The sequence below is a fragment of the Scatophagus argus genome, chromosome 1 (assembly GCF_020382885.2).
Source record: "Scatophagus argus isolate fScaArg1 chromosome 1, fScaArg1.pri, whole genome shotgun sequence".
Classification (NCBI taxonomy): domain Eukaryota; kingdom Metazoa; phylum Chordata; class Actinopteri; family Scatophagidae; genus Scatophagus; species Scatophagus argus.
The window spans coordinates 5,257,418-5,284,608 of NC_058493.1; the positions used below are offsets into that span (position 1 = coordinate 5,257,418).

At 40.4% G+C, this 27,191-nt stretch overlaps 1 protein-coding gene across 2 annotated transcripts in view; it reads right to left on the minus strand.

The window, feature by feature from the left end:
• Positions 1-15,517: 15,517 nt before the first annotated feature.
• adamts18 (ADAM metallopeptidase with thrombospondin type 1 motif, 18) overlaps positions 15,518-27,191 on the minus strand; it is a 59,897-nt gene continuing 48,223 nt past the window's right edge. For both annotated transcript variants that reach the window (XM_046399591.1, XM_046399497.1), the window contains exons 19-24: positions 23,105-23,309; positions 20,659-20,853; positions 19,429-19,499; positions 19,097-19,262; positions 17,932-18,121; positions 15,518-17,273 (exon numbers count right to left, since the gene is read on the minus strand). In XM_046399591.1, the coding sequence (XP_046255547.1) occupies positions 17,158-17,273; positions 17,932-18,121; positions 19,097-19,262; positions 19,429-19,499; positions 20,659-20,853; positions 23,105-23,309 (943 nt within the window). In that variant the 3' untranslated portion in view covers positions 15,518-17,157. The remainder of the gene's footprint in view (positions 17,274-17,931; positions 18,122-19,096; positions 19,263-19,428; positions 19,500-20,658; positions 20,854-23,104; positions 23,310-27,191) is intronic.

Consider the following 27,191-nt stretch of genomic DNA (forward strand, 5'->3'; position numbering starts at 1 on the left):
TATCTGCCGTCAGCCTTTTGTCATACCATTGTTTTTTTGTCACTTCCAAGTAATCCACATCAAAAAAGAAAGCCCTACAAGCATCGTGTCATTACTCTGCTTGTCACGTACTGCTTCAGAATCTGTTTTATTCCTCAGTGTCGCTCATTTGTTCTATCCGTCGCTTTGCAGAATTGGACACTTCAATCCATTAGGCTGTTTACAAGTATGAAGTTTTTCTGTTTGCTTTAGTCAAAGTGGTGCCATAAATTGAATATATTTGTCTCCTTCAAACAGAAGAGAGTGTTGACAAAATTGTCAACAAAATCATTGTGAAAAGAGATCTTACAAACATACCAATCAATGCTCTTTATTGACTCTTCAGAGAGGAAGGGGCAGTGTTTGATGGGGCTTGAGACAATGAATGTTGGCAGAAAAAGAGATTTGATGGTTTAACTGTGACTTGATTGTATTTATTCAGTGATAACAAGGCATGCACATAATTAGAAGGATATTATACAAGGATAGATAAAAGTTTTGTGATGTGAGTGTGTGCGCATATATTTATACACTTTGTTTTAACTTGCATGTAGTGTTTTGCTTGATTTGGACTGTGCATGCCCGCTGCCATGTACGTTGACCAGGTGTTTTTAGCAGTCACAGTCATCAGCATTGTTCAGCCAAACAACAATGTGTGATTTGTTCTCCTGCAGGTTCGGGGTGGCTGTTACACCATTTCTCCCTGTAATCTTTGCCTCCCTTTTATTCTGTGTCGCTCCCCTCATCTCGTCATCCCCTCCCTGTGTTTCTCTCTGGAGGGCTCGTGACAGCTGTAAAACCTTGTATCAAGGCGTTGACCTACGGTGTTCTGCCCCATCCTCCGCTTCTCCTCCCCCTCATCCCTCCCACCCTGATTCTTCCCTTCAACACTTTGCTGAAGTGTAACACCCCCCCCCCCCATGCTCCACTGGCTCGCTCTGCCACTGCAACGTAGCTATCTGCAGCTGATGCTGTGGAGCTGATAACAGTCTCTTTTATCTGCCGCTTAGCAGCACAAAGGGACCTGGGCATTGATCAAATGCCAGCAGACTGATGGCTGCTCAACAGGCTGCTTTTTATGCCCACGACACTGCCTAGGGGACAGAGGAGGAGGGGGGGACTCAGCTCAAGCTGAACGATCAAGGTCTAAACTGACAGGCTGATTCTATGGTAAAAGAGAAAACAGCACAAAAATCTTGGTGGTTTGGTGAGCTCTCCACATTATGAGCAGAGATTGATATGAGATTGGCTAGTGCTGTTGGTGCTTCTCTCCCACAACAAACCCAGCAGACTACAGTCCTTTTTAAAAAGAGACTGAATGAAAGCCATTGTTAAACTGGCTTTGCTATTTTACATTTTATACTGAACCAAACAAGGAGTAAGACCGGAAATTACATAAAACATACATAAAGGAATTCTGATTCTGAAACATAGCCAGCAGCAAGGAAGCTATTATGGTGTGTTCTCTTAGAGGAAACTTTCAGCTCCCTGCTGGTTTCCCTCCAGCCAGTTGCCACTTTAGCTTTACACAGAACAGGGTCAGATATTCAAATCTCCTTTGTCTTTTAGATTGTTCTTTCCAGTGTTCCATATAGATTTCTTTGGTTTACTCTGATTGGTATGTTGCTGTGAGATTGGTCAGAGTGTGTCTGAGAGGGACCAGTTAGTCTCAGCACCAACAGTCATTGTGGATTATTCTGGACTCAGCTCTTGTGTTATAAAAAAGATGCCAGTTAACCCCTGCTTTCTTGACTTCCCAGCAAAAACTGAATGATAAACAAATACAAATAAATATAAAAATGAAATTTTAATGAATTAAAATGGAAAATATACACAATACACTGTTTAACTTAAAAACACATAAATATATATGTAAGTTCATATTATATCATGACATCGTTGACTTCATAATTGTGCTTATGAAACAAAATGATTGAGAATTCATCTTAGATTTTAAAGAAGGGGAAGAAACTGACTGTAACATGATAATTTTACATCACAGCCTTTTTTCAAGACCATCTTCAAAGGGAAAAACTCTCATGACACAGCAGCTGAGAGCTGTGCTGTTTGCCCACGGCAAATCTTTGAAAGAAATTGGAAGTGCATGACATTTTTAAGAAATGCTTTCATAACTGATTGACCTGCAAAAGCGTTGCTAATTATGCAAAGTGCCCATTTTGAGAAGTACACAAATCATAAAGGGTTTAGATTCAAAAGAATTACTGTGTTCACCTCTTCACCCCACCATTGTTTCTGAGCACATTTTTGAAGTGTGTGATTTGAATGGATTCGCACTGAATTGAAATGATAATGACTGGCAGTTACTCACAAAACTAGAAAATAATAAAATGCTAAACTGAAAGACAGGCTTTGTTTAAGCCGCCCATATGCAGTCATTTACACTGCGTGGGGTCGTGATTTGCACCTGAATGCATGTATGGACCTAAAACATGAAAATACTGGAAAATCAAATTCAACCACAACCCAGTTTTTGGTATTTGTAAAATCTTTCCAGAACACTGAAAGAGTTCAACAAAAACATCACTTTTATGATATTAAACCTCATTGTGACACCTCGACACCTCACTGTTATCTTGTCTAGATAATCCTTTTCACAGCTCTAACTATTATTAGAAGGAGTTGCCTGTGCATTCATGTAAGTTATATTCTGTGAACACAATATTAAAAATCCCGTTGAAAGTGATGTCATGTCACAATGAGACATTAGTCCCTTCAGGGTTTTAAATGAAACTGTGAACTTTTGTGAAACCACACACCACTTCTCTGAACAAAGCCAGAGATGAGGGAGACCCTGCAGCAGTCTCTGCTAAGAATAGAGATACATAATGACATTTTAATTTTGTGCTGCTAACAAACCCGCTGCTTCCCTTCCCCTCTTTTTTGAGAGAACTACCAAAGCCTTAACGTCACTGCTTTCAGAATTAAACAGAGGGTGTCAAACAGGCAAAAATGAGAGTGGCATTACTGTCTGACACCACTGTGACTAGAGCTACCGTTGGATTGTTTTGAGACTGATGCTCGTGTCAGCATTTAATTATGGTGGAATAGTAGTACTTCATTTGCCAGTTTCTTGCTGTATCTTTCTTTGAATGCAGAAGGCAGACATTGTTCTGACATTTTGAAGTAATCAGCAGGATTCTTTAAAGGGTCACTCCAACCATAACCTCATAGCCACGCAGATAGTTTTGGTTTTATCTGCTGAGTTTCTGAGACGTCACTCTGAGTCTTTGCTGCCACCCCAATACAATGGGGGTGAGCTTGAATCAGATGGATTTTTTAAAGGGTTGAGCAGCAACAAACAAAAAATCCCATTCACTTCAATCATGATGATGCAGAAGTTTCAGAATATTTCAAGACCATAACAAATAACATCCAAACTGAATGGCTGGATACCACAAGTTTTAGGTTTAATTGCATTTCACTTGATTTTACATTTAGAAATCTGGGTGACCAGGGTGTCTAAACGCGCTACAATGAATAGATTTATATTAACAAAACACTCTCATCTTATTGTTTTGGTTTTGCAACCCACAACTCTAGTGTTTTGGTTCACACAAACACATCACATCATTTTCAGCCATAGAAGGCATATACTGTCCACAAAAAGGCTCTAAAAACCTACAATATGTTATGTGCAATGTTGTGTGCACAGCAACAAACAAGAAAAAGTTAGCAATAGCTAGATAGTGCAATATTTAGCTCTTTATTTAAAGAGCCAGATAATTTCCTTGAGAGTTATTGTAACAAGGTGGTTTGATGAATGGTGGTTGGATCACAGCAGAATGGAGACTGTTAACTTCCTTAATCAGCACTTGCTCATCTTCACAACCACCCACAACACTTCTTTGTTCTGATTCATACGTGACTTAACCAACCAATCATAAATTAGAAAGACTAAAAGGAAAGTGAATATTAGATTTGGATTCATTGGGTGACCAAGTAAATGCAAGTAAGTAAGCAAGCAAGAGATATTAATATGTCACTGCTGTGCTAACAGCTGATTGCATTGCCCCTGAGTGGCCAAAAAATCTGTTAACATTCACCCACTTACTTGCTCTCTTACTCAGAGTTAGGTTATGCTGCCCATATGTTTTTGTTGTGTCACTATCTGTAGCACTGCCATATGACCCAGACATCACTTGTCAGTCAAACAGTGGCCAGTACTGTGACCTCGACAGGTCTGTTCAGTTATGGAGCCATTGAAAGAAAATGTTTGACATTAAAGACAATTTGTTTAATTCATCAAATGTTAAAGCTTCTTGGATTGAATAATTGGTCACTTAGCTAAGATGGGCATCGTCTTTGTATGGATACATCCATCAAGAGACCTTCAGGCTTGCTGACAACCTCATACTGTACATGACTGTATGACCAGTACAAAGAGTGTCAACTGACAGAAAAAGTGTACTTTGCCCTAAATAAGGTAAAAGGTGCAGATGCCATTGAACCACTGAAGGTTACCCCCTACTAAAACTAAATATTATAATTAAATTTGACCATGGTATGAAAGAAACTGGGGTTAAAGACAATAACATGACAGGAAAGAGACAGAATTTACATTGTCACAAAATTTGTGAAATTTATAGTTATATTTATATATTATTATATTTATGCAGACAAGTATGCCAGTTCACTGAGAAAATTATTCATGATTATTTACAAGAAAAATGTATGAACATTTTAGAATATGGAATGTACTATAAGACTTAAATGCAATTTGTGAACATGCAAATGTTAAAATGCTCTACATTTTAGGGTTTAACTCATTGTTTCAGTTTCTAGACCTTTGTTGCTTTAATACACTCTCACTTCTCTCATCAACTTTGCTTTGAGATGTGGCAAGCACTTGTTTTTAGCCAAGTTTGATACCCTGATTTTACTTTATCTGCCCAGCATCAAATAGCAGAAAGACAAAATTATTGATCAGCTGGTGAACATGGTGGGGCATGTAGCAGCCAAAGAATCTAAAGACATTCTTGTTGGTGGAAAACAAGAACAGGGTTGAAAGAATAATTATTGGACTTGCATTTGTCAGATGGCCAGAAATACAACTCCAGATCAATGCTAATACAGGTCTAGGCAAACAATGGTGCCAGCATGGCATTATCATTCGTTTCAAGCGAAAATATCCCACCTTCTCACATTTTCAGTGAATAATCTCAGGGTGAACTTTCATATTCTCATTTTTCTCCTAAACCTCTCTTGAATTATTTCTTCCAATAAACCAGAGTTTGCATCTTTGACAATTTGCTGCACACATACAATTAGTCATTACATTTATTTTTTCCTTTGATGTATTAAAGTGCAGTCACACAGCAGCTGTTGTTTTTCTTCCTTTTTTTTCCTGCCTGTCACTCATCTGTGATGCAGTTAAACACAGAATCACGCAATTTACATATATACGCACATATGCTATACATTATTTTCTCTGACACAAGTCAAAGCATGCCAATATTCATTTAAGCTGGGGTCAGAAGGTTAAGAAGAAAAAATGCTCCAGTTAAGCTGACATTGTTTCAACACTCCCCTCCTTTTCATCCTGAATGCTCTCTCCTCCCTCCCCTCTCCCTCTTGTTTCAACATATAGCCATCTTTTGTTTTCCCTTTCCTTTTTTCTTCAAAAGTGACAATGGTCCTCATTTGTCATGCCATCAGTGACACCACTGTAAATCTAAGCTCTGAGAAGATTGGGAAAAGCCTTTCTCAGCTGATTTATGAAACCTCTCCAACTATTGATACAAGTGCAAAATTCAACATGAAAGGTAGCCTGGTGACATTTGTCAGAGCCATACAGTGGATACAGTCTGCATGTGGTTTGCCAGTGAAAAGAAAAATGGGACGCATTTGCTCTTCTGGCAAGAGCAGAGCTGAGCTTCTCACCATAGGCTGTTTCATTCAAAGGTGATGTCCACTATGGTGAGAAAGTATAACCTCAGAATACAGATTCTGTATTATTATTATTATTTAAAGACAACAGTTGATAATAACTTCATATCTCACTCATATTTTGTGCATTCAAATTCAAAATATGAAAAAAAAGAAAGAGAAAGAGATAATTTAGATATCTTTTAGATGCCTCCCTCTTACTCTTCTCCCTCTGACTTTTGGAAATGAAATGTAAAAATAACACAAGGAGATGTGTACCCACTTGCCTCCCTAAGTATTCAGCTATCATTGCTAATTCCAGAATATTGCAGCCACTTCAGCCCGCTGCTGCTGCCATGCCAAGTGGCTCTTATGGGCTTTTTCGTAGAAATTCAAGGAGGGGTTTCTGGCATTTTGGTATCACACAGGTGCATAGACAAAGAGCAATTATTCCAACCTTTTTACAAAAAGCCACACTGAGATGTGGGTTGTGGAAACACGCTGTGTAATTTTCTGCCCTCACAAATAAAGAATAGATATCAAACCAGATATCAAAAGCTCAAGGCCCTGTGAGGACTCAAGTGTAGGCTCGGTTGATGCCTTATTTCCAGATACAATGCTTTTGAGTATACATTTATAGTAGCATGATCAACGGAGTATATACAGTATAGAGACAAGCTATTGTTCGAATAAATAAAAAATTTGACTATTGTGATTATTTATTTCTCCGTGCAGATATGTAATGAAAAGTACAACCCAGGAAGTATTCACTTCTCTACACATTTAACTTTGATATTTATGAGCACAGACGCCATGTAGCAAAAATTATATATAAAACATGACAGCTCTTACTATTGTGATACCGGTCGATGTTATTATGCATCCACATAAATGGACGCATTAGCTACTTCAGCCTGACACAAGACACACTTGCATGCACGTTTTCAAAAAGTAGCAACTTTCATGATCAGTGAGGATATGTTTAATTATTTTTCCCTGTGACAAGACCAAACACAGGCCTTTTGCGATTTTAAGAGAATACTTTTCTTTATTTTGTTATTTATGTATTTATATTGAGAATTTAAAAGAACTTGTTTATCATAAAATAGCTTCTCCCGACTCCAAGCTTAAGATGAGGTCATTTCATGTGAAATCAGGTCACAAGAGAGTTACTAAAAATAGAGAAAGATTTGATTTCCGTATTAAGTTGATGTTAAATGATTAATATTTAATTCAGTGATGATTGTAGATGAAAATGTTCTTTCATTTTTCATTGAAATTAGTATCTGTCACTGAAATTATATTTAATATCAATGAAGTATGTCAGTAGCTGGAGTTGCAAAAATGTTCAGGCCCTCAGCCAAAACATGTTGGAAACCTTTGGTATGATCTGCATTTGAAATGCCTTGTAACTGCATTAACAACCTGACACCAGAACCCAAAATCTGAATCCCTGTTTGGAGGCACACTAATTCTATATATATATATACATATATATATGTGTATTTTTTTTCTTGTTATTGTTTTGTAGCAAATATACCATTTTTGGCTTTATTACCTCTCCAGAATTTTGCTGAAAAGAAAACAAGTTGGGACAAGGCCCTAGGTTCAATTTAGAGAGGAAATTTATGTAACTCACTGCATGAATTTTGTATTTGTACCATTTAAAGCATGGACAACTAGCCCAAGTGGAGTTTTTTTTTTTGTGCAATCCTTGTAAAGCCTGTAACCAAAACAGGGCCTCAAAACAAAACCTCCTTCACAGCTGTTCTGTTGTCTGCTTCTGCATTAGAAATAAGAAAAGACTTGTGTCTCCCCTGACTTGTTGGAGGCAGCAGGATAAGAAAATGAAAAAAAAATGTACAGTGACACTTGTAGCTCTGCGCCATTGTATCAGCTGAATGACTAATCTGCATCTGCCTGCTGATTTTAACAACACTGTATTCCAGACACCCCCAAATAGGGGTGGGGTGGTGCTGGGTTGGGGGATGTCTTGCAGTGCAATCAGTCCCCAGCAGCACATGGAGAGCTGCTGTAATTAAGGAGCAGTGTCCCCCATGAATCCCATCCATGAAGCAGGACTTTAATTCCCCACTAATTGAGGCCAACACGGGGAGGTGCAGAGGGAGGGAAGAGGTATTTGAGGCTCCTGCCGGTTGGACCGACCACTGAGTTAGATGATTAGCGGAGGTGTAGCAAAGGTAACTGGGAAACTGAACCTCGCCAGCACAGCCAGACACACCTGCCCACCTCTCCCTGCTTCCACACTCACATCCCCACTGCTCCCCAAAGGAAACCCAACCCGGATGGAAGCAAACTTTGCCATTTCAGCTCCACTTTAACCACAGCTGTTTTCTCTGTTGGCAGGAGGCGGGTAGGAGAGGGAGGAAGAGGAGCAGGCGGTTTGATTGATTTGGTTCATTTGGATTCATATGTATTGCAGTTGTGATTGCTGTCGACAGAGGTTCATAGAACTCCAGAGAGAACAAAAGAGAGGTGGGGATATATTTAGAGAATACTCCAGGCTGCTACAAGTGCTATGTCTGATAAAGGGAATCATTTACAAAATGGGATTTATTTATTGTGCTGGTATTTTAGGGTTGCATGGACCTGTGTGAGAGAGCTGTTTTAGTTTTAAACTTGTCATTTTTTCTCTATTTAAATTCACTGTACACAAAGTACTGAAGGTAAGGTGAGGTAAGCTGTCAAATCCGCTGACTCTGGCTTCAGGTGACAGTTGTTTTGTATCTGTAATGGTGCCATTCGCCGTTTCTGGCTGCATGCGATGCCTCCTTAACTTTCATGTGTGTACTTCACCAGAGGCACTGGATAAAAAGTACTGAGGAAGTGGCTGTAAGGCACATTGTCACTGAAATCTGTCAGACTCCCCTCTCTCACTCCGTCTCTGTCTGTCTCTCTTATTCTCACTCTTACGCTCTGTCTGTAGCCCATATATCCATCTATCTATCTATCTATCTATCTATCTACCTATATATATATATATATATATATATAAAATCTTTCAATTTCAGAGTAGTTTCTGACAGCTGCACAGACACTTCAGCAAGCTGAGATCTACTTGCAGTTGACACTGTTGTTTTTGGAAGAGTTGTGATTTATTCCTATGTAACACTGTTTGTGCACAGTTATAACCAGTTCATACATTGGTAACCGCAGTAAATAGCTTTACTGTACGCCAGGCGGGAAACAGAAGTGCTCTTGTGACATATTTTTATAGAAATTTCAGAAGTTTCCCATATTGTAGGTTTTGCAAATAAGCCCCTATATAGATCTGAGTTACTGAGTTGAGGCACGGTACCAGTTTGACTTTATCTAAACTTGTCTCATAGGATGTCTTTTAAGATTTTATCGGATTCTTCTGATCCATGAAACTGATCTGTGTAAAGATCAATTTTACACATCAGATGGAGAATTTGTCCTCTCAGAACGATTTCAACATGCAGAATTTCTCTTCATTGAGTTGAAACAGCACCAACTGAAGCGAATCTCTCTCTGAAATTACTTCAGAGACATTTTGTTCAAGCATAGGGCCTTTCACATTCAAAATGCAATCTGTTCAGTGTCATAAAGGCCTCAAGTAGATGAAAGTCTTGTTGAAGGCAAGCATGATGTGCAGGCTCTTCATCGGCTATGTGTGCCACTCTGTACAACAGAACATTCAGTGGGAGGTCAAGTAATGGGGAGTGCTGCTAGCCAGTGGTGGGAAGTGCCGTCCTTATGTACGAGGACGTTGGCAAAGTATGTGTCTGAAAATAATGTATCTGCTGTAATGTGACCACTGCTGTGTCCTTGTTTGAAGCAATAGCATCGCTTTGATTTATCGAGGTTTGTAACCTTGGCCAATTACCTACAAACACACTCCCTGTTTTTCCACAATGAAGGAGAACAACTCACTCCCTCCCCCTTTTACACTTTTGTTGCTTGCCTTGCACAAAAAAAGTAATATTTAATTGGTAATAGTTCTGACCTTGTTTGTTTCCATCTCATGATGTTTCCCCACTGATTATTTGCAATTCAGCTTTGCCCTCAACGTGCTGGAGAGCACTTCATTTACTTCGAAAATCACTGGTGGTCCAAAAATCAAACCTGGCTTGTTTTTGCCTATTCATCTTTTTATCCACAAGGGGCAGAAATAAAGGATCGCCTCTGAGATTCAGCTGGCACCCAGGACCAAAAACTCTGAAAAATTGATAGGTTTTGAATTTACATATCTGTTGTGCATGTATATTCCCTGTGGCCAGAGTGTGCACACAGTTCATCAATAAAATATGACTTCACAACAAATATTGAAATGACGCCTGTCAGAATGAAGTTTGGGAATGTGCATATAGTAGTCATAAGAATGTTTAACTAGGTGACAGAGGTCAGAGAAGTCAAAGCTTTCGTTTGTGGGACGAGGAAATCAAAGGAAACCCATTAGCATACATCTCATCTTAGGTGTTAGAGAGTACGATTTATTTTGCAGTTGTTCTTCTTTGTTTATGCTGTTGTTCATGATTTGCATTTAAAATGTGGTTTAAAATGTGAAGGGAGAAAAAGACAAAGTACATCATCACTTTGGAATTATTGAGTGAGTATTGCCCTCTGGTGGTCAGGCAAGGAACTGATCGGTGGTGTGTCTCGTGTCCTTAGTGTGTGTGGCTGCCTAGAGCTGGTTCCACTGTCAAACACAACAAGATATCATTTCAAAGGTAGCTCATCTGTGCATTCACAATATGTGTGTACATGTAATGTGTATGGCTCTATATAAATAAATTGATGTCAAGTAAAGCAATGCATCTCCAGGGAGGAGGAGGAGGAGGAGGAGGTGGAGAAGGTGGAGGTGGGGCAAACATCACCTCCTCTGAGAATGAAATGGATGAGCCTTCTGCTTTGCATTGATTAATGCACATACATACGCACAGTGAACAATCACAACAAGAGCAGATCTGAACAGGACAAGACAAACAGGCAGGTGGGCACCGCTACAGCTGGTCCCTATAGGGCCCCGAGGATCCTAATCAATTCTCACATTTCAGGGGAAAATGATGAGAAAGCGGACATTCAAAGGAAGATAGATGAGAGAGAGTTGCAGCAAACACACAGATCAATAATATTCATAGCCTCAAGGAGAAAATACTTTAAGTAAAAGCCTTTTACTCAATGGATCTGAGCAAAGATGCTCAGAAAAACAGCTGGTATGTTCACCTTTACGCTCTAGAGAAAGGAGAGAGGCGGAGAGGGAGAGAGCTTGTATGATCAAAAAGCAAGAAATAATTCACTGTCAAGGCTCTGAAACATAGTTAAGTAAACGGGAAGATGGGAAAAATGCTCTGTAATGCTAGTTAGTATGTTTGTACATTTGTGTGGTCAACAAAGTCTAAAAAATGAACAGGTGGAATATATTTTTTAAGAACGGTGCCCAAGCAACCGCAGGTAATAACACTGCTTCTACTGCAGCATGACAAACAGGAACGGTGCAACAATCTACATGCAAAATGTTCAAGTAATCAGCGAGAATACATTACAGATCAATCAAGGTCTGTAACGGGGGTCAAAAGGTCTTTTTTGCACACTGAGTTGTGCTTCCGAATAGATAAGCTTCAGGAGGTTCCCAGAAGAGATTTAAAACTGAATTTGGAAACTGCGGCTGATTGCCAGATGACACCCACTGCAGACAGAAAACAGACAGCAGGTGGGGTTATAAAGTGATTTGGGTGCTCTGGAAGCTTTTCAGAGTTTACAAAAGCATAAGCAAGGGTAATGACACAAGAGAATCAAGAATAAGGCAATGAAAGTGAGAAGGGTTAGAGAAATCAAAGTGGAGGAGGATGGCCAAGGACCGGCAGGAAAGGAGTTGAGAGCTAAAGATTTAAAAAAATAAAAGAGACAGAGAGAGAGAGATGGAGATGGAAATGGACAGAGGAAAAGGCTAATGAGAGGCGAGCTGGGAGTGTGGCTACAGGAGAGCTGAAGAGATTTAGATAGGTGCAAGCCAGATATCCACAGGTCTTTATCCGACTCTTAAATCATCCAGCGTGACAGAGACACAAAGGCTTGGCCTGGTGCATAGCTGTCCATTGTCTTTTGAGCTGTTAATCTCAGAGATCTGCAAGGGGCAGATCTCTTAACGTTGGCGGAGACGCCTGGTAGCAACAAATGAGCCCCGAACTGTGACTCCCATGCAACCGCACACCTCTAAAGCCCTGCCAAAGCCAGGATCCACCTGCAATCACTCTGCAGCAAATACCAGACGCTCCCTTGTGCAGCCAGCCACAATGTCTCTGTGTGAGAAAGAAAGAAAGAGGGATGAGAGAAAGGCAGGGGGAAAGATGAAGAAAGGGGTAAGAGTATGTGTCTATAATCTTTTTGTATGTGTGGGCACGTGCTCAGTGAACTCAGCTTGAAACAGTAGGACTGATGGGAGAGGTGACGCTGAAATATGACATGTCTCACTTGTTCTGAAGCCTGCCCTCAGAGCAAGCCTCCAAGAAATAGAGAGATCACTCTCACTTTCTCTTAATCTACACACACACACACACACACACACACGCACAAAGACAGAACTCTGTTAAGATGTGATTAGGCTGACTGTCAGCTGTGAGGGGTGCTATCAAGGTTCACTGCACGGCAAACGCACATAAACGGCCGCCTTAGCTAGGCTGCCTGACAGTCGACTAGTGGAGGAATGTCGAGGCTGAAAATAACAGCCAGCCCTGACTTACAGCTCGCCCTACAACGACTGGTGTTTTGCCAGCTGAAAAAAAAAGTTGGACATCGAGAGCATGTTGAAAACAGTAAAGAAATACCTGCATCGATCAGCCTGGGTAGTGAAGGTATTAAGAGAGACAAGCCCATTTTGGAGTTGACAGACCAGGGCATATACTTTGGCTCAGTGTGCACATTGTGTACCCGCTTTCCAAAAATGGTGAATTAGTGTACTTATTTTGTTTTAGACAGGTGGAAGGTTGTTACATTGTTCATGACTAAAGATGTGATGAAATGGGAATTTTAAACAACTCTACAGACATGTATAGTAGCTCTGTGAGGGCTATACAAAGGCAGCAATTTCAGTTAAAGGTGAGCATTGCTCGTGTCATGTCGTGTCATGCTCGTGAACATGCTCGCAATGATGTTACCATGCTGATGTTCAGCAGCGTGTTCATCATTGTAATTTACCACTTTGCATGCAAACATTTTCTGATTAGGGCTGAACCCAAAGTACAACTGGAAACTAGTTAGTTTCACAAGAATTTGGTCATGAACCAAAATAACATTTTCAATTGATAACTGGGACACATGGAAAGTTAAGGAGTCATCAGGGTATTTTTGATCACTCTGAATAGGACATGAATGTCTGTAAAAAAAACTTTATGGCACTCCAACCAATGTTAAAACATTCCAACAAAATCACAGATGTCAACCTTGCGGTGCTAGATAAAATTCAGAGCTCTTGGCAGTCCGTCCAACGGCTGATATTTCCGTCATGATCAAAACGACCAATCCACCCACAGACATACAATAACATCCCAGAGCCATGATGCTAGTGTCACAATAATAGTCTAATCAGTCTCTACATAGACAGAACTGGGTGTCAGTTGTATACCAAACCTGCATACCTGCAATATTACCATGTTTGTCGGTGTAATGTAACATAAGGCAAGCTCTTCTTCATCCCCGAATGCATTAATATCTGTAAAAACCAGGCCTGAAACAAAAGTAACATGACCATCATCACAATTTAAATGAGGGATACGTAAATACTAGTTTAAATGCTCGCTACTACAGACACTGTTTTGTAAGTACTGAGGTTCATAGCCCAGCATGTGGGTCCAGATCCAAATTCATATGAAGATGCCAAAATAAAAACACTCCTCAGTTTGAGTCTCTTTATTCACATCTCAGTCTCTTTATTTCTCTGCTGCAGTAATGCTTACGGTTGATGTGGCTCCCCATGCTAAGATAATCAAAATATGTCATTATGAACCAACATGGACAGGGGAAATTGAGTCCCATCTGGAAATGAAAGTAGGATGGAGAAACAGAAATTCTCACATCAGCTCAGCAGTAAAATTGCTGCCCCACTGAGAGGTAGACATCATAAGCTGGGTTGTAGGGACATACATATGTATTGTACAAACACACCCTCTCTCCCTTTTAGACAGACAAACACTAAACGCATGAATTCAACCAGCAAACACAGTCATGCATCTGGGAAAGCATGCAAAATGTGCATGCACACCCAAATCGCATAAGCATGCTCTCACCCACATACATTCAAACACGGTAAATACACGCCTTCACAGGCAGTCTGATGCTCAATGAACACGTTGTATTTGTGTATGTTAGCTGAGCCATCATTTGTGTGTCTGTGCGTGGGCCCCAGCTTGTGGTGTCTGGCTCACAGCACGCTGGTAAACAACGTACAGCCGAGACGACGTGGGGACCCCAGGCTCCATGATTCATGCATACGGGTTGATTAAAGAGCAATCGCAGCCCCCGCAGTGCCAGAAAGGGTGGCATAATCACCGCAAAAAAAAAAAAAAAAAAAAAACACTGTTTGGTAGCATAAATCTCAGCACGCTTCAAGTATGAAAGTTTTGATGGGGGCAAAAAGTTATCAAATGTCTGAGGATGGCAAAGAGGCCAATGATAGTGCAAGCAGATTCCCACTGAGTGGCCAGACAAATAATGGAGTGAAGTATCTAACAGAGAATAACACTCACTGTGTTCATGGGGAGGGCAAAAGAGTTCAGCATATACACAAAAGAAAAAAAAAACTAATGCTGTACAAAACTTAAAAAGTGCTCCATCTGTATTTTTAAAACAGCAATGAATTAAGTAAGTATGTGTAATTTGAAAAGGGTCTCTTCTGCTCAGTTTTAGAGAGCATTTTAGCATCTTTTGAGTTCATTGTTTTGATTTTATAGCCTGTAACTTTATTGTTTGATTTACTCAGCATTTACAGCCACACTAGACTGCACTGCATTCTCTATCTGAACAGCAGACAAAGTAAGCAAACAATTGATGATGGAGAATTTATCAGTTAAAAAGCAGATTTGGTCTTATTAGCTGGTGGAGATCAAAAGCTAAAAGGAAAGAGAATATTAGACTTAGACTCAACAGGATGAACACATTAACCATGTGAGCTTTGTGAAGTGATAATTTGCCAGTGTTGTATTCATGTTTCTGCACTGCAACTGCAAATGAGCCAAAAGTCAACAGATGCAGGTTCAAAGAAATGTTTTAACAACGGAGAGAAATATAGAGCTTTTCAGCAACTAAATGTCGCCAACTTTGTCTGTCTGCATTTAGTACTGAACAGGTAGCACATTCTAAGTGTATCCTAAACAACAACAACAACAACAAACAAACTTTGTTTTGTCTGTTTTTGCTGTCATATTTTGAATTAGGACACTGAATCTATTTGATTATTCATCCAAATAGTCTGGATTTACAAAAAGATTTTGCATGTTACACAAAATGCAGCTGAATAAATGCACCTAAGCTGTGATTAGTTGGTGGGTAATACATTGCAAAACAATACTTGACACCTGAAGGATAGGATTTCACTTCATAATAATTTCATTTGGCTACAAACACAGAAAATGTGAATTTTTTATTTGTGGAACCCTTGTGTTACTTATTTCGACCTCTTTGAAACAAATGCGGACCCAGTTCATACTGATCTCTTTATTTGGTATCTTCCAGGGAATACGAGCCCTCCCAGCTCAGTTCAATCAAACTACCCCTTCCTTTTCAGCATATACCACAATTTTTCTGTAAATAAAAGCTGATTATGAATAAATGTTGAAGGAATTTTGAGATCCCAGGAAGAATTGACTTGATGTGTTACATGCTTCAGTATCGATGAGAAATCTGTTCTTTCAACAGCATTTCAGTGATTAAATTTGATCATACAGCATGGTTAGGACCTGCTTCACAATGAAATACGGTCATCCTAAAACTGAAACCAACTTCACCAACAGTTTCAACATCTTTCAACCTCCATCAAACTGACTCGAATATCTGTGGGAGAGACTGGCATGGTATAAAATAAGGATGTTTATTTATGCAGTAAAACGTGAAAATTAATCTCAAATGATCACTAATGCCTATTCTGAGCCAAGTGAAGCTTTTTTACTGTAATGTGAGCTGATGAACAAATGTGACTGTCATCACTCATCTTAGGTCCACCAGTCCAATACCTAGAGCTGCATTTTGACCAGACAAAACCACACCTACACTGTTCTCTCCTAACAAGCAAAGTCTCTTGCTATCTAAACTGCACCCACGCTCACCCTACAATCATCCTCTTCTCTGCATCATCACCCGTCTCCCCCAGGCAAGCAGATAATACAGTGCATTATTCCCCTCATTGTGACTATAATCAACGGAGAGAATACATGACAGAAAAGAAAGACAGATGATCAAGTTGTATTAACATAACCATACAGGAGAGATAAAAATGACCACTGACAACATGACTTAAAATGTTTTACATACACTGATAGGCATGTTTTCATTGTGTTACACATGAATGGAATGTACACAGAAAATGTGTTCTGGTACGACTGAGCAGCAGAAAACACAACAAGCAGAGAGTGTGTGAAGGAGAAGTGCAACAGACATCTGACCATTGATTACTAATGCCTCACATACTGTAAAATCTCATAATGTGGATCCAAGGGTGACTGGCACAATCCTATGGTTTATCCAAACAAAGAAATAACATATCACAGCAGATCCACTGTACACCTGGCAAGATTTAAAGTCATATATTAAGAACCATAATAACTTAAATAAAGGAGTGTGAAACCAGACGCCTTACAAAATACAACATATAAGTAATCTAAAAACGCTATCATCCTTTGCTGTTCTCTTGATGGCTTGTAGCTTTAGAGGTTTCAAAAGGATAGCACTCAACAAAATAAGAACATATATATTACATCAATAAGTCTTCAGATGCTCTGTAATTTGCCTTGTCTTTTCAGTTCCAGTTGTGATCAGTTACATGATGACTTGACTGCTTTGGCAGATGAGCATCAGCTGAAACATTGCCTTCTTTGACAAAAAGAGTCTGTGGTTTCTCTCTTTTGCTTCTTTACAGAATTCATTAGTCAAGTACTCCAGGAAGAAAACACACGAGTATTGAGCACAGTTCTGTGTGTTGTGAGTAATCGCTCCCAAATGGCCTCTGTGGTGTTGTTTCCTTCAAATGCCCAAAGCCACAGACTCAGGGGTATGAGAGCTCTATGGCCTCTTGCTAGAGCAGGACTTGCAGCACTGCTGTCCATAGAACTTGTGGTTACAAACGCCGTGCTGGGGAACCAAGTGACACCAACTGAACTGGTCCAGGCAGTGTTCAACTGCAGAGACAACAAAAATTAAGCCACATTTCAGCAACAGTTCAAACTAAGGCTGCAATTCGTGATAATTCATAAATATATCATAATTTATTGATCAACTGTTATGCCTATAAATAGTAGAAAATAGCAATAATAATAGAAGTAATAAGATAGAAAGAAAAAAAAATTCCAAAGTGAGAAACCAAAGTGCAAGATTTTAAGTTAAGGGGGCTGCAAATATTCATTGTAATGGGGAAAAAACCCAAGAAAGTCAGCCTTGCCGTGGTGCTAGAGGTAAAGTCAGTAGGATTCCTCATATAGGGACAATGACAGTGAGGCCTCATGACAAAATCTCATCTCACAGATGGAAATCCATCATATATTTCTAGACTATCTGACACTGTGAAGCCAGGCCACTAGAAAGACTCGAAATAATGTGGCTGTTGCTTGCAGCTCAACAAGTCAACCAACTGGCTAAAATATACAAAAACATATATTTTGCAAACAATTTACTAAATTCACCCGAACTTCTTGTATTTAGACTATGGGAAGAATTAATCTTGGAAATCAGAAATCCCACCCCAAACCAGGGAATGCAAACTCAACGCAGTATCGAAATTTCGTGGTTATAAGGAAATGAAACTGGTTGAATTTGTCTTTTTCCCTGACAGGAGTTTACCTTTCAGTGTCGGTCCAATAGCTGTGACCCGACTGGGGTTTTGTGCTGGAACCGGAGGAGTGCAGAACTGTGTGTTGCAAGCCCGAGAAGTAATAGGCCTCTGGTGGGGCAGACAGCCAGCTGCGGGGCGGCCTTGCCGGAGACACTGGATGGACCGAGTCTGGACTCCTCCGCCACAGGACACAGAACACTAACATGGCAGCAGGAGACAAACAGCAGAGAAACAGAAACAAAAAGAAGGGAAGAATGAGAAGAGAAATCAAAAAAGACACACACATATAAATAGGGAAAGGAGATCAAAAATTGACGCACAGGGAGGACAAAAAGGAATCATCATAAAAGGAGCAGAGGAGGAGGAGGAAAAAAAATGGAGGAAAAGTTTATGCAGAGACAAAGAACAGATGAAAAAAACAAACATCCTATCCAGCATGTACTCGCCCTCCAGCAAGCTGTCAGGAGATATCTCCTCTGCTGAAAACATACAGGGATCACAAGCTTGAGATCAAGCAGAATAAGACACTGTGCTATAAGAGGCTGCCCTTACGACTTTTTGCATAATAGATGATATAACACATACACAACCTGGCCGAGTAGGCTCTTTAACAAAGTGGAGCTTTTGGATTGCATCTGAGGCCCATTCCACATAGCAGGCCACTGTTGGCTGAGAACTCTGTGGATTACCACCACCTACACTGTACAATCTGTCTCTGAGGTTTTTGGGGAAACAGAGATATTGGAACACAGGAGCCATTCATCATCACATATCTCTTATTGATTAGTTCTGGCCCAGATGCAGTGTTGCCTTCCTCATCATACCAGGGCATCCCACAAAAAAAGGCACATGATAAACAAGTAGCAATGAAGAGACGGGAGTAGAAACTGAATCCAGCTATAGTTTTACTTAAGAAATCTGCACATACACCAACATCACATCCAACTTTGTTTTAGAAATATTTTATGCAGCATTTTTTTTTACTGATTTCAACCATCTTAGTTAACCTAAAATCATTCCACTTTTTGAAGTGAGATCCAAATTCTAATTTGAACATCCAAATTTAGTGCAGAAAAAGGCTTCAAAATGAATGAGATTGTCAGCTGGAACGCATATGTAGCACTGAAATTCTCTCATGAGGACAGATTTGGACCAACGCATCAGCAAATGTACCTGTTGCCAGGGAGAGGAGTACCAGCCTAAGACCACAGCAGTGGAGGCGGTTCTGCCAGGGACAGCCCAGGGGAGCTCTGGACACGGACCTCGGTTGCAGCCCTGCTGGAGATCCACCAAAGGTTTGGCCATATTTCTGCACCTCCGTATGGGGAACTCCACATACCTGTGCGGGAGAGGACATGTTCAAAATCACTACTCGATCTCTACTCGTGTCTGATTTTGAATTCTGACTCAGAGGACAGTACACAGACGACACAGTGGGGTCTTAAGTGTTTCTGCAGATCTATTAAAGTGTAAGGGATGTCTTGGTGTGCAGCTGAGGCCCATACCCTCCCTGTGAGTTCCTCTCCCCACAGCGAAGCTCTCTTTTCTGGATGCCTGAGCCACAAGACCTGGAGCACTGAAACAGAGTGCAGGCAGGAGGGACAATTTTAGAAAATGAACTCTGTGAGTGTGTCTGTGAGAGTGTGTGTGTAATGTGGTGGGCAGCAGACAACACAGGGTCACTTACTGTTGTAATAGGGTAATAGAACAAACATACTAAGTGCTCTATTTTTCAGGCATTATATTTGGTAAGCACAGCATATATATTACATGTCTGAGTTTGTGTGTATATCTGGTTGTTCTTCAAAATCCAAATCACAGTGTATTCTGAAAACTAAGTATCTTCACTATGTTTGACTTCTCTAGTCTTTGAGAATCTTACACTGGCTGTTCAGTCCGTCTTCACCAAAATGAACTATTTAGAGTCCAACAAGTGGGAAATTAATAGGGATTAAGTTTTAGAGAATATTACTTGACAGAAAAATTTTGTTGGCATAAAACCATCTATAATCAAATCCAATCCATGATTGCCAAGCAAAGCTCGTAGTATAATGAGGACACTTAGACTGACAGACTGACCTGTGTCCTGGGGTGGTCCGTGGGGTGGCTTCTGTAAACGCTGCCCAGTTCTAAAACTAGTATTTTTATAATTGTCAGTATATTAAAGCTGTGAACAGATGGCTGATTTTAGGGCTGCAGCTAACTGTTTTATTCAAGATTAATTTATCTGTTAATTATTTTTCATTTTCATCTTTCCAGTCCAGTGGTGTCCATTTCCAACACATACCCAGTTTGCCTTTCCATAAGCTCAAGATATGGAGTTGAGTAGCGCTAATGGTTTTTCCAGTCCAGATGAAGCAAAAGTCTTGAGGTTGCACTGCATTCTGGTCTGTTGAGGCTGTTGGCTGTGAAACTACTCTCTCTGTTCTACGATAGATTTGTAAGATCTATGAATGTTTTACAAAAATGGGAGCCTTTTTTTTCTTAATTCTGAAGGACTGGCATCAAAGCTTGACGTCTACTCCTGAGGTTTTACGAAGCTGCAAATCATGTTTCACTGTGCAGTTATGTCTTCTTCATTTGGAGACTTACACACCACAAGCAACCAAATGGACCGACAAACCAAGGGGATTTCAGGTGCTTCAGGGTGGATTTTCTAAAATTTATTCAACTGAAAAAACACCTGTCACTTCTATCATTACTGCTCCTTGAGGTTCATGTCTCTTTTTACCTACCTCTCCCCATGGAGTGGGGATCCACTGCAGCCGTTCGTTCTTGGGGCAGCGCCGCAAGACGCAGGTCTCCTGGGCTTTGGGTTTGAGGTGTTGTCTGCACATGCTGTCAGGCACCACCACTGCTTTGGCTCCGGGATCAGTGCTTCGGCAAAACACGCTCCGCTTCCTCAGTCCACGGCCACAGGTCTTGGAGCACTGCGATTGTACAAGGAAGTCAAAAAAGTGGGACAAATGTCAGAAACACAGATGACTGCATAATCAAGACATTAGTGATTCAATAAGCAAACGTTTAATGACATATTAAATCCTACATGCATGCACGCACTGTAACTTATACTCTCTTATCATTGTTTTAACCTTCAGCTCTCATCAGGTTTAAGCACGAGGCTGTACAAACAGAGGTTAAATCCTTGGCACGGATACTGAAAATGCATTTGTAATTCACCACATGGTGTAAAAGCTAACAGAAGGTCGCCGGATTGATGACAGCCCATTATGGCCTAACATTAAATACAATAAACCAATAACTCCTAGATGAATGTGACCCAAACCCATCAAAGTATCCACCAACAGCAGACAGTGCCGCTGTAAACGCCAACTGAATTGCAGAGATGGACAACAGGGTCATACTGATCCCCATGGACTAAGGACCACAGCCGCCAGGGCAGTTTATGCAACAACATCCCATTAATTTATTGGATAAAAGACACATACACATCTGTGTGTAACCATTTACATAACACATCCTTGCACGTACACAAGTCCCAGCTGTCCTTTTGTCACTGAAAGGTCTGATTGATCTTTCCAGGGAGACTGGCCTTGTCTCTGCATGACCGCAGACTGAACTTGGACTGGCGTTGCAAAACAGTCCAAGCACACAACACAAGTTTCCTAAAGAATGATGGCTGAATGACAGCCGAATGTCCGGACTGTGCAGGTCACACCAACCAATCATTCCAGAAAGTTTGACAAACTGTCTGATCTGTTGCCTGGGTATTAATATTGAACAGAGCATGAACAGATAAAAGCCCTGTCTAGTGTGTGATGCTCCGTGGCTACAGAGAAACCTGCCAAAACCTTCAAGTCAAACTACAAATGAATATAGTCCTGCAAATCAACATCTCACAAACACTGATCACCAGGGGGGCCCTTGCACATCGATGTGAAATAGATATTAAATTTACAAAATTTTGAAGAATGACAAGGGTAAAAAAGAGACCATTTTGTGATTCAAAATAGAAGTCAAAAGTTTCAACAACTCGCAGTTCAAGAAATGCAACTATCACTGGATAAAGGTTGAATGTGACTCGTTTGTGTCTGGACACACTTAAATTCTGTTTTCCACATGTCCAATAGAGGGCAGCAGAGTGTTTGTTTTAAGTGAATCATCTGACAATTTTCAGAAGAAAGTGTGTGTGTGTGTGTGTGTGCGCACATGTTTCTGTAATGCAGGTGTTAAAACACGTCTCAGTGCTTTAACTTACAGCCGATAAATGAATTACGTCTAAGGCCACATGACCTGTAAATCAGAGGTAGACATCATCATCATCAAGATTAAAACTACCATCAGAGAAGCAAATCATTAGAAGCTAATATTTTAGAGTCCAGGCATATTTGAAATAAAAAAAATTGTAAATAACAAAATAAATGATGAATTCCCTTTACCTGTTTCGGTTCTATTATACAGTTCTCACATGGACATGGCTTACATCAGATTGAACAGAAGAAAGCCGTTACTATTACTGTTACTGTGATCAGTAACATCTATGCTTTTTTTGGTATGGACAAGTGAAAATGTTTGCTGTGAAGAACTAGCAGCTAAATAACATGTATTTTATTTGTGTGCAGTGTAGCCTAAAATAAAGAAAGACAAAAAGTTTATCAACAGTCATCTTTTGAAAGTGTGCTTAATTCTTAATAAGAGTACAGCCATGAGTTAGTGTAGCTTCACAGACCAAACATCATACTGATAATTGTAATCTGGTGGGTTTACTTTGTGTGTCTCTAAAAAGCTGCAAACCAGCAGCCAGATTTGACTTTTTAAGTAGTAAATTTATAACAAGGCAAGAAGAGACTACAGCCTTGCATTCATCTAAATGCTAACATCAGTATGATAACCTGGTTCCAGTGAAAATTTCAACATGTTTTGCAGGTAATGTTTACCATATTCACCATCTTCCTGCCTACACAAACTAAACTTTCATGAGGAATATGGATAAGTGCAGAGGATGCTGTCAAGACATTTCACTGATTACCACAAATGTCAGCCTCTTCATGGCACAGAAAGAAAAGTCAGAGGATAACCAAAGTCAGCAGAATTCATAATCTACACACAGTGAAGTTCTCTACCAAATTTTGTGTCAATCCATGTAGAACAAATGCATGTATTTCACATAAAATGTTTTTGCCATTTTACTAGCATTTTCAAATGCTGCCACAAACCCACCTGTGACCAGGATCCAGTGCTCCACTCAGGTGGGCAGGCCTGGGTGTGGCAGGGCTGGAGCTGGGCCGGAGAGATGACGGGGCAGAAGGAATGTGCCACCACCTCCTCTCTCTGATAAGTCACCTTCCTCAAGCAGCGCAGTGTTCTGGTCTGCTGGCCTCCTCCACACGAACGACTGCAGGCACCCCAGTCCCCCGTGGACCAACTGTGGAGGGACACCGAGAGGCAAATGGGTGAGGAGGGACGTTCAAGGAAACTGTAACACTGAATAAGTGGTGACTGGGTATGTGACATACATACATTTTCACATACACACACGTACACACATATTATAGGGACATGTTACAAGGTAATCTCAGCCTCTGTCGTCAAGATACCAACCACATGACTGAGCTCCTCATCAGAACAGTCAACCACATGTCAAGACTCTAATCTGCTGAATTTATTTTTGGGCCCAAACACACATGCACACAATTTCACCCCATATTACCACTGAGGACTATCACACCAAAGAATTTCAAAAACTATTTATTATTAAGTGGTTTAAAAAAAACTACTATACTGTGTATAAAAATATTGTTAAATTAGCTGAGGTTTTCCTCCCTTTTTTATGATTTATGAATTCGTACACACAGTATTTTCATACATTGATCATTGTCATTGCACAAATTGGTAGGTAAGGAAAAAGAAAATACCCATGCCAAAATATATATCCATATCTATCTATCTCACTTTGTATCTGAAACTAAACATCAAAACCATATTGAATAACTCTCTGCTTTCCCAGGTCTCTAAAGGCCAACTGCAACATCCAAGTCACAATAAGACTACAGACAGATGGAACTACAATCCCTCACTCATCTCTTTTGTCATCTCCTGTTTTTTACATTCCTCTTTCTGTTTTTTTTTTTCAGTACTCCCCTCTCCTTCGATGTCTTTGAAATCCTGCTTTGCCACTGATGAAAGCCTACTGCTGTTTCTAAAATAGCTTCTGTCTTGGCATTGGGGCTGAAGGGGGAGATTACAGCAAATGAGTGGTCTGACAACCACAGGCTTAGAAGAGGAAGATGGAGAGATGGGCAGATGGCTCAGTCCATTTCTGAGAAGACATGCTACCGCAAAGACCATTCCTCCATGCCGCCAACCTGCTTCAGGGGAAGAAAAATGCTTTCATTTGCTCTGAAACGCCACAGACAAATGAAGCAGTAGGACTAAACTGCAATTTGGAAACGGGAAAGATGGGAACCAGTGGGACCTGAAAACACTGGTTTTGGATTTTTGGGGACTGTTTGCCTCTTTTCCATGTGTTTTGCCCAGCTTATAAATAACAATATATCATTGGAGAAAAGTGGCTGAAGTGCCACTCCACTTTGCTGCAAACCACCACTGACCGAGCTGTAATGTGTATCTCTGAAATGTTGCAATGACTGACATATCTTCTGCAAAGCTCACCCACACATACAAACTTGTATGGCTGCTCAAGGCTGCTTTCAGTGTTAGCATTTGGTCATGTTGTAGTTGCACTCACTAAAAGTTTCCCTTACAAGTGTAAGATGAAAGTAAAAATCATTCACTTTTTCTCACAAATCAAAGTACACTTTTTTTTTATCAATGTAAAATATGTTTTTATCTCCATCCATATTCCACATTTGAATATTGAATATTATGTCAGTCTTTTATGCTTTTATTTTTAAATTTTATTTCTTAACAATAAATTTGATGCATTTAGAAATAAGCAGACTATAGCTGTTGCTCATTTCAGATATCCGCAATAGTCAGGCTGTTACGATGTTACCCTTACAACACTCTTCCTCTGGCCTTGTCAAAGTCCTTGATCCATCATTTCATTCGTATAGTATATATTTTATATAAATATGCTAGAGGGTTGTTAATTTCAAGTCAGTTGTTACTGGAGGAATCAGTTTCACACAAAAAAATAGCTTTAAATAAAATCACAATTTTATCATGCTTTTAAAATGTTTGATAAAAGCATGACTTGACTGTGAGTTCTTGCATGTCTGAGAACTTTAAGCCCTGGCCAGTATCTTGTACATGTATCTATTTTGTCTATTCTCTGACACTGGTACAACATGTCTCACTTTTATGTGTCCACATATCCCACTGTGTGATGCACAGAGAAATCCCCAACCTGTGGTAAGTGACTGCACAAATGGCCTCTGCCAAGAGAAAGAGTAAAATAGCTTAAAAAGGCAGAGGTGCGCCTACAGAGAAAGAGTAGATGGAGATGCATAAGGATGCTGCGGAGAAAGCAAAAAAACACATGTAATGTTACAAAAATCCATGAGATATGAGCATATCTCTTCCTAAATCCACGCTGGGCTGGAAGATAGAACTAGCTACTTCACCTTGCATTCCTTTTTTATGCTGAGAAATGGCTGCCACATTGCAGTCAAGCATCCCCTTTTTCCCTGACAGGCTAACAGCAATACAGGGAATGAAGGTTTAAAGCAGGTCTAGAGGTCTAGAGTGAAAGAGGCTAGATAGGAGTGTGTGTGTGTGTGTGTAAGGGGTGGGGGGGGGCTCTGCATGGCTAGACTAGCTGGGCCCCGTGGGAATCCCACCGTCTCTGCACAATAAAACATGGATAGGCCTGTCAGCACCCGAGATACAAGCTACAGAGATAAGCAGTAACTTTTACATCCCCTCTCCTGTCAGATGCACACAGTGTGCGCGCACACACACACAGAGCACACATGCATCTCATCTCATTGTCAATTTTCCTTTTCTCTGCTGGGCTCTTGAATGCTTGCCCATACATCCTGGAGGTCTTAATGCAGTCATTAAAGCTTTCATGCTGCTCACTCAACTCAACACTCTTCCTGTGCAGCACACATAAATTGGCCCATACACATAACCAGCTGAGAAATGGTGTCAGCCACTGTATAATCAGATCCATGGATGTCAAACACTGCTTTATTTTCCTGAATGGACAAGCACACTGATATTATTTATCTGGAAATACCATTTTCGTCACTCAAACAAAGGGGGAAGGTCGAGACATGCAACAAGGCTGTTTAATACCTTTTGCCAAGATAAGAGAAATGGTATGCCCCAGATTAGGGGCAGGAAATGCCCTCTCGGGTGGTGGGAAACTTAGTGAGAAACAGAGGCTGTATGTTGGAGGTGTAACCGATAGCTGTCTGGCTTGTTCAACCCCTGACACAAGAGAAAGTTCAGTCTGGACTTGTTGCTAACAGTGGACAAAATGACAACATCATTAACATCAAACAAAAGCAACTTGTATATGTATTTTTACCTCATGGTTTGGACTTAAATACATTATTTCCGCATTGTACATTTAGAAAATGTGTGTGCACATATAAATTATAAGCATGTATGCTGTCCTGCCTGTGCATTTGTGTGTATGCGTGTGTACTCTCTCTGAACCCACAGCTCCCTGCCTGTTCTCTGGAGCGGTGCTGTAAATCAAACTAGCTCCAGTTCCCTCAACCAAAGGCCTACATAGGAGAGAGGCTATTTATTCAGTGCTGTTTCAACTTGTTACTACACTGCACTTTAGCCTGGTTTCCTCCTTCGCTTGCTGCACCAGCCCCTGAACAGACACTGTCCTTTAAAAATGCATGCCATTGAGCACAATGTCTAGACAACAGAGATAAGACATGGGCATGATTTTACTACTGAGAAAGTCAGGAAGCTTTGCACTGAGAATTTCTGAGAGGGATGATTTACACTAAAAGCATCAACTCGACTTTGGTCTCTCTCTCCATCTCTCCAGCCTTGTCTTTCTATATTTTTCACTCTCTTGTTCTCAAGCATTTGCTAGGATAAAATGCCCAATCCAGAAACATCATCATCTATTTACTTCATGACAAAAGCAATTAATGAATAATTGGTTTAACCTCGTGTTAGCCTGGGAATAACGGGGATGTAACCAAGATCACAAGTCACAAGTCCAAACTCACCAAAGAAATTTTGATGACCCAACCAAACTCTAAGTATTCCAGGTATTTCAAAACAAGTATATGAGCTTTCTCACTGCACTGTGGAAGCACAGGGGCTGTGGATTGGCACCATGCTGGTTCAGCTATATGTCATCATGCTAACA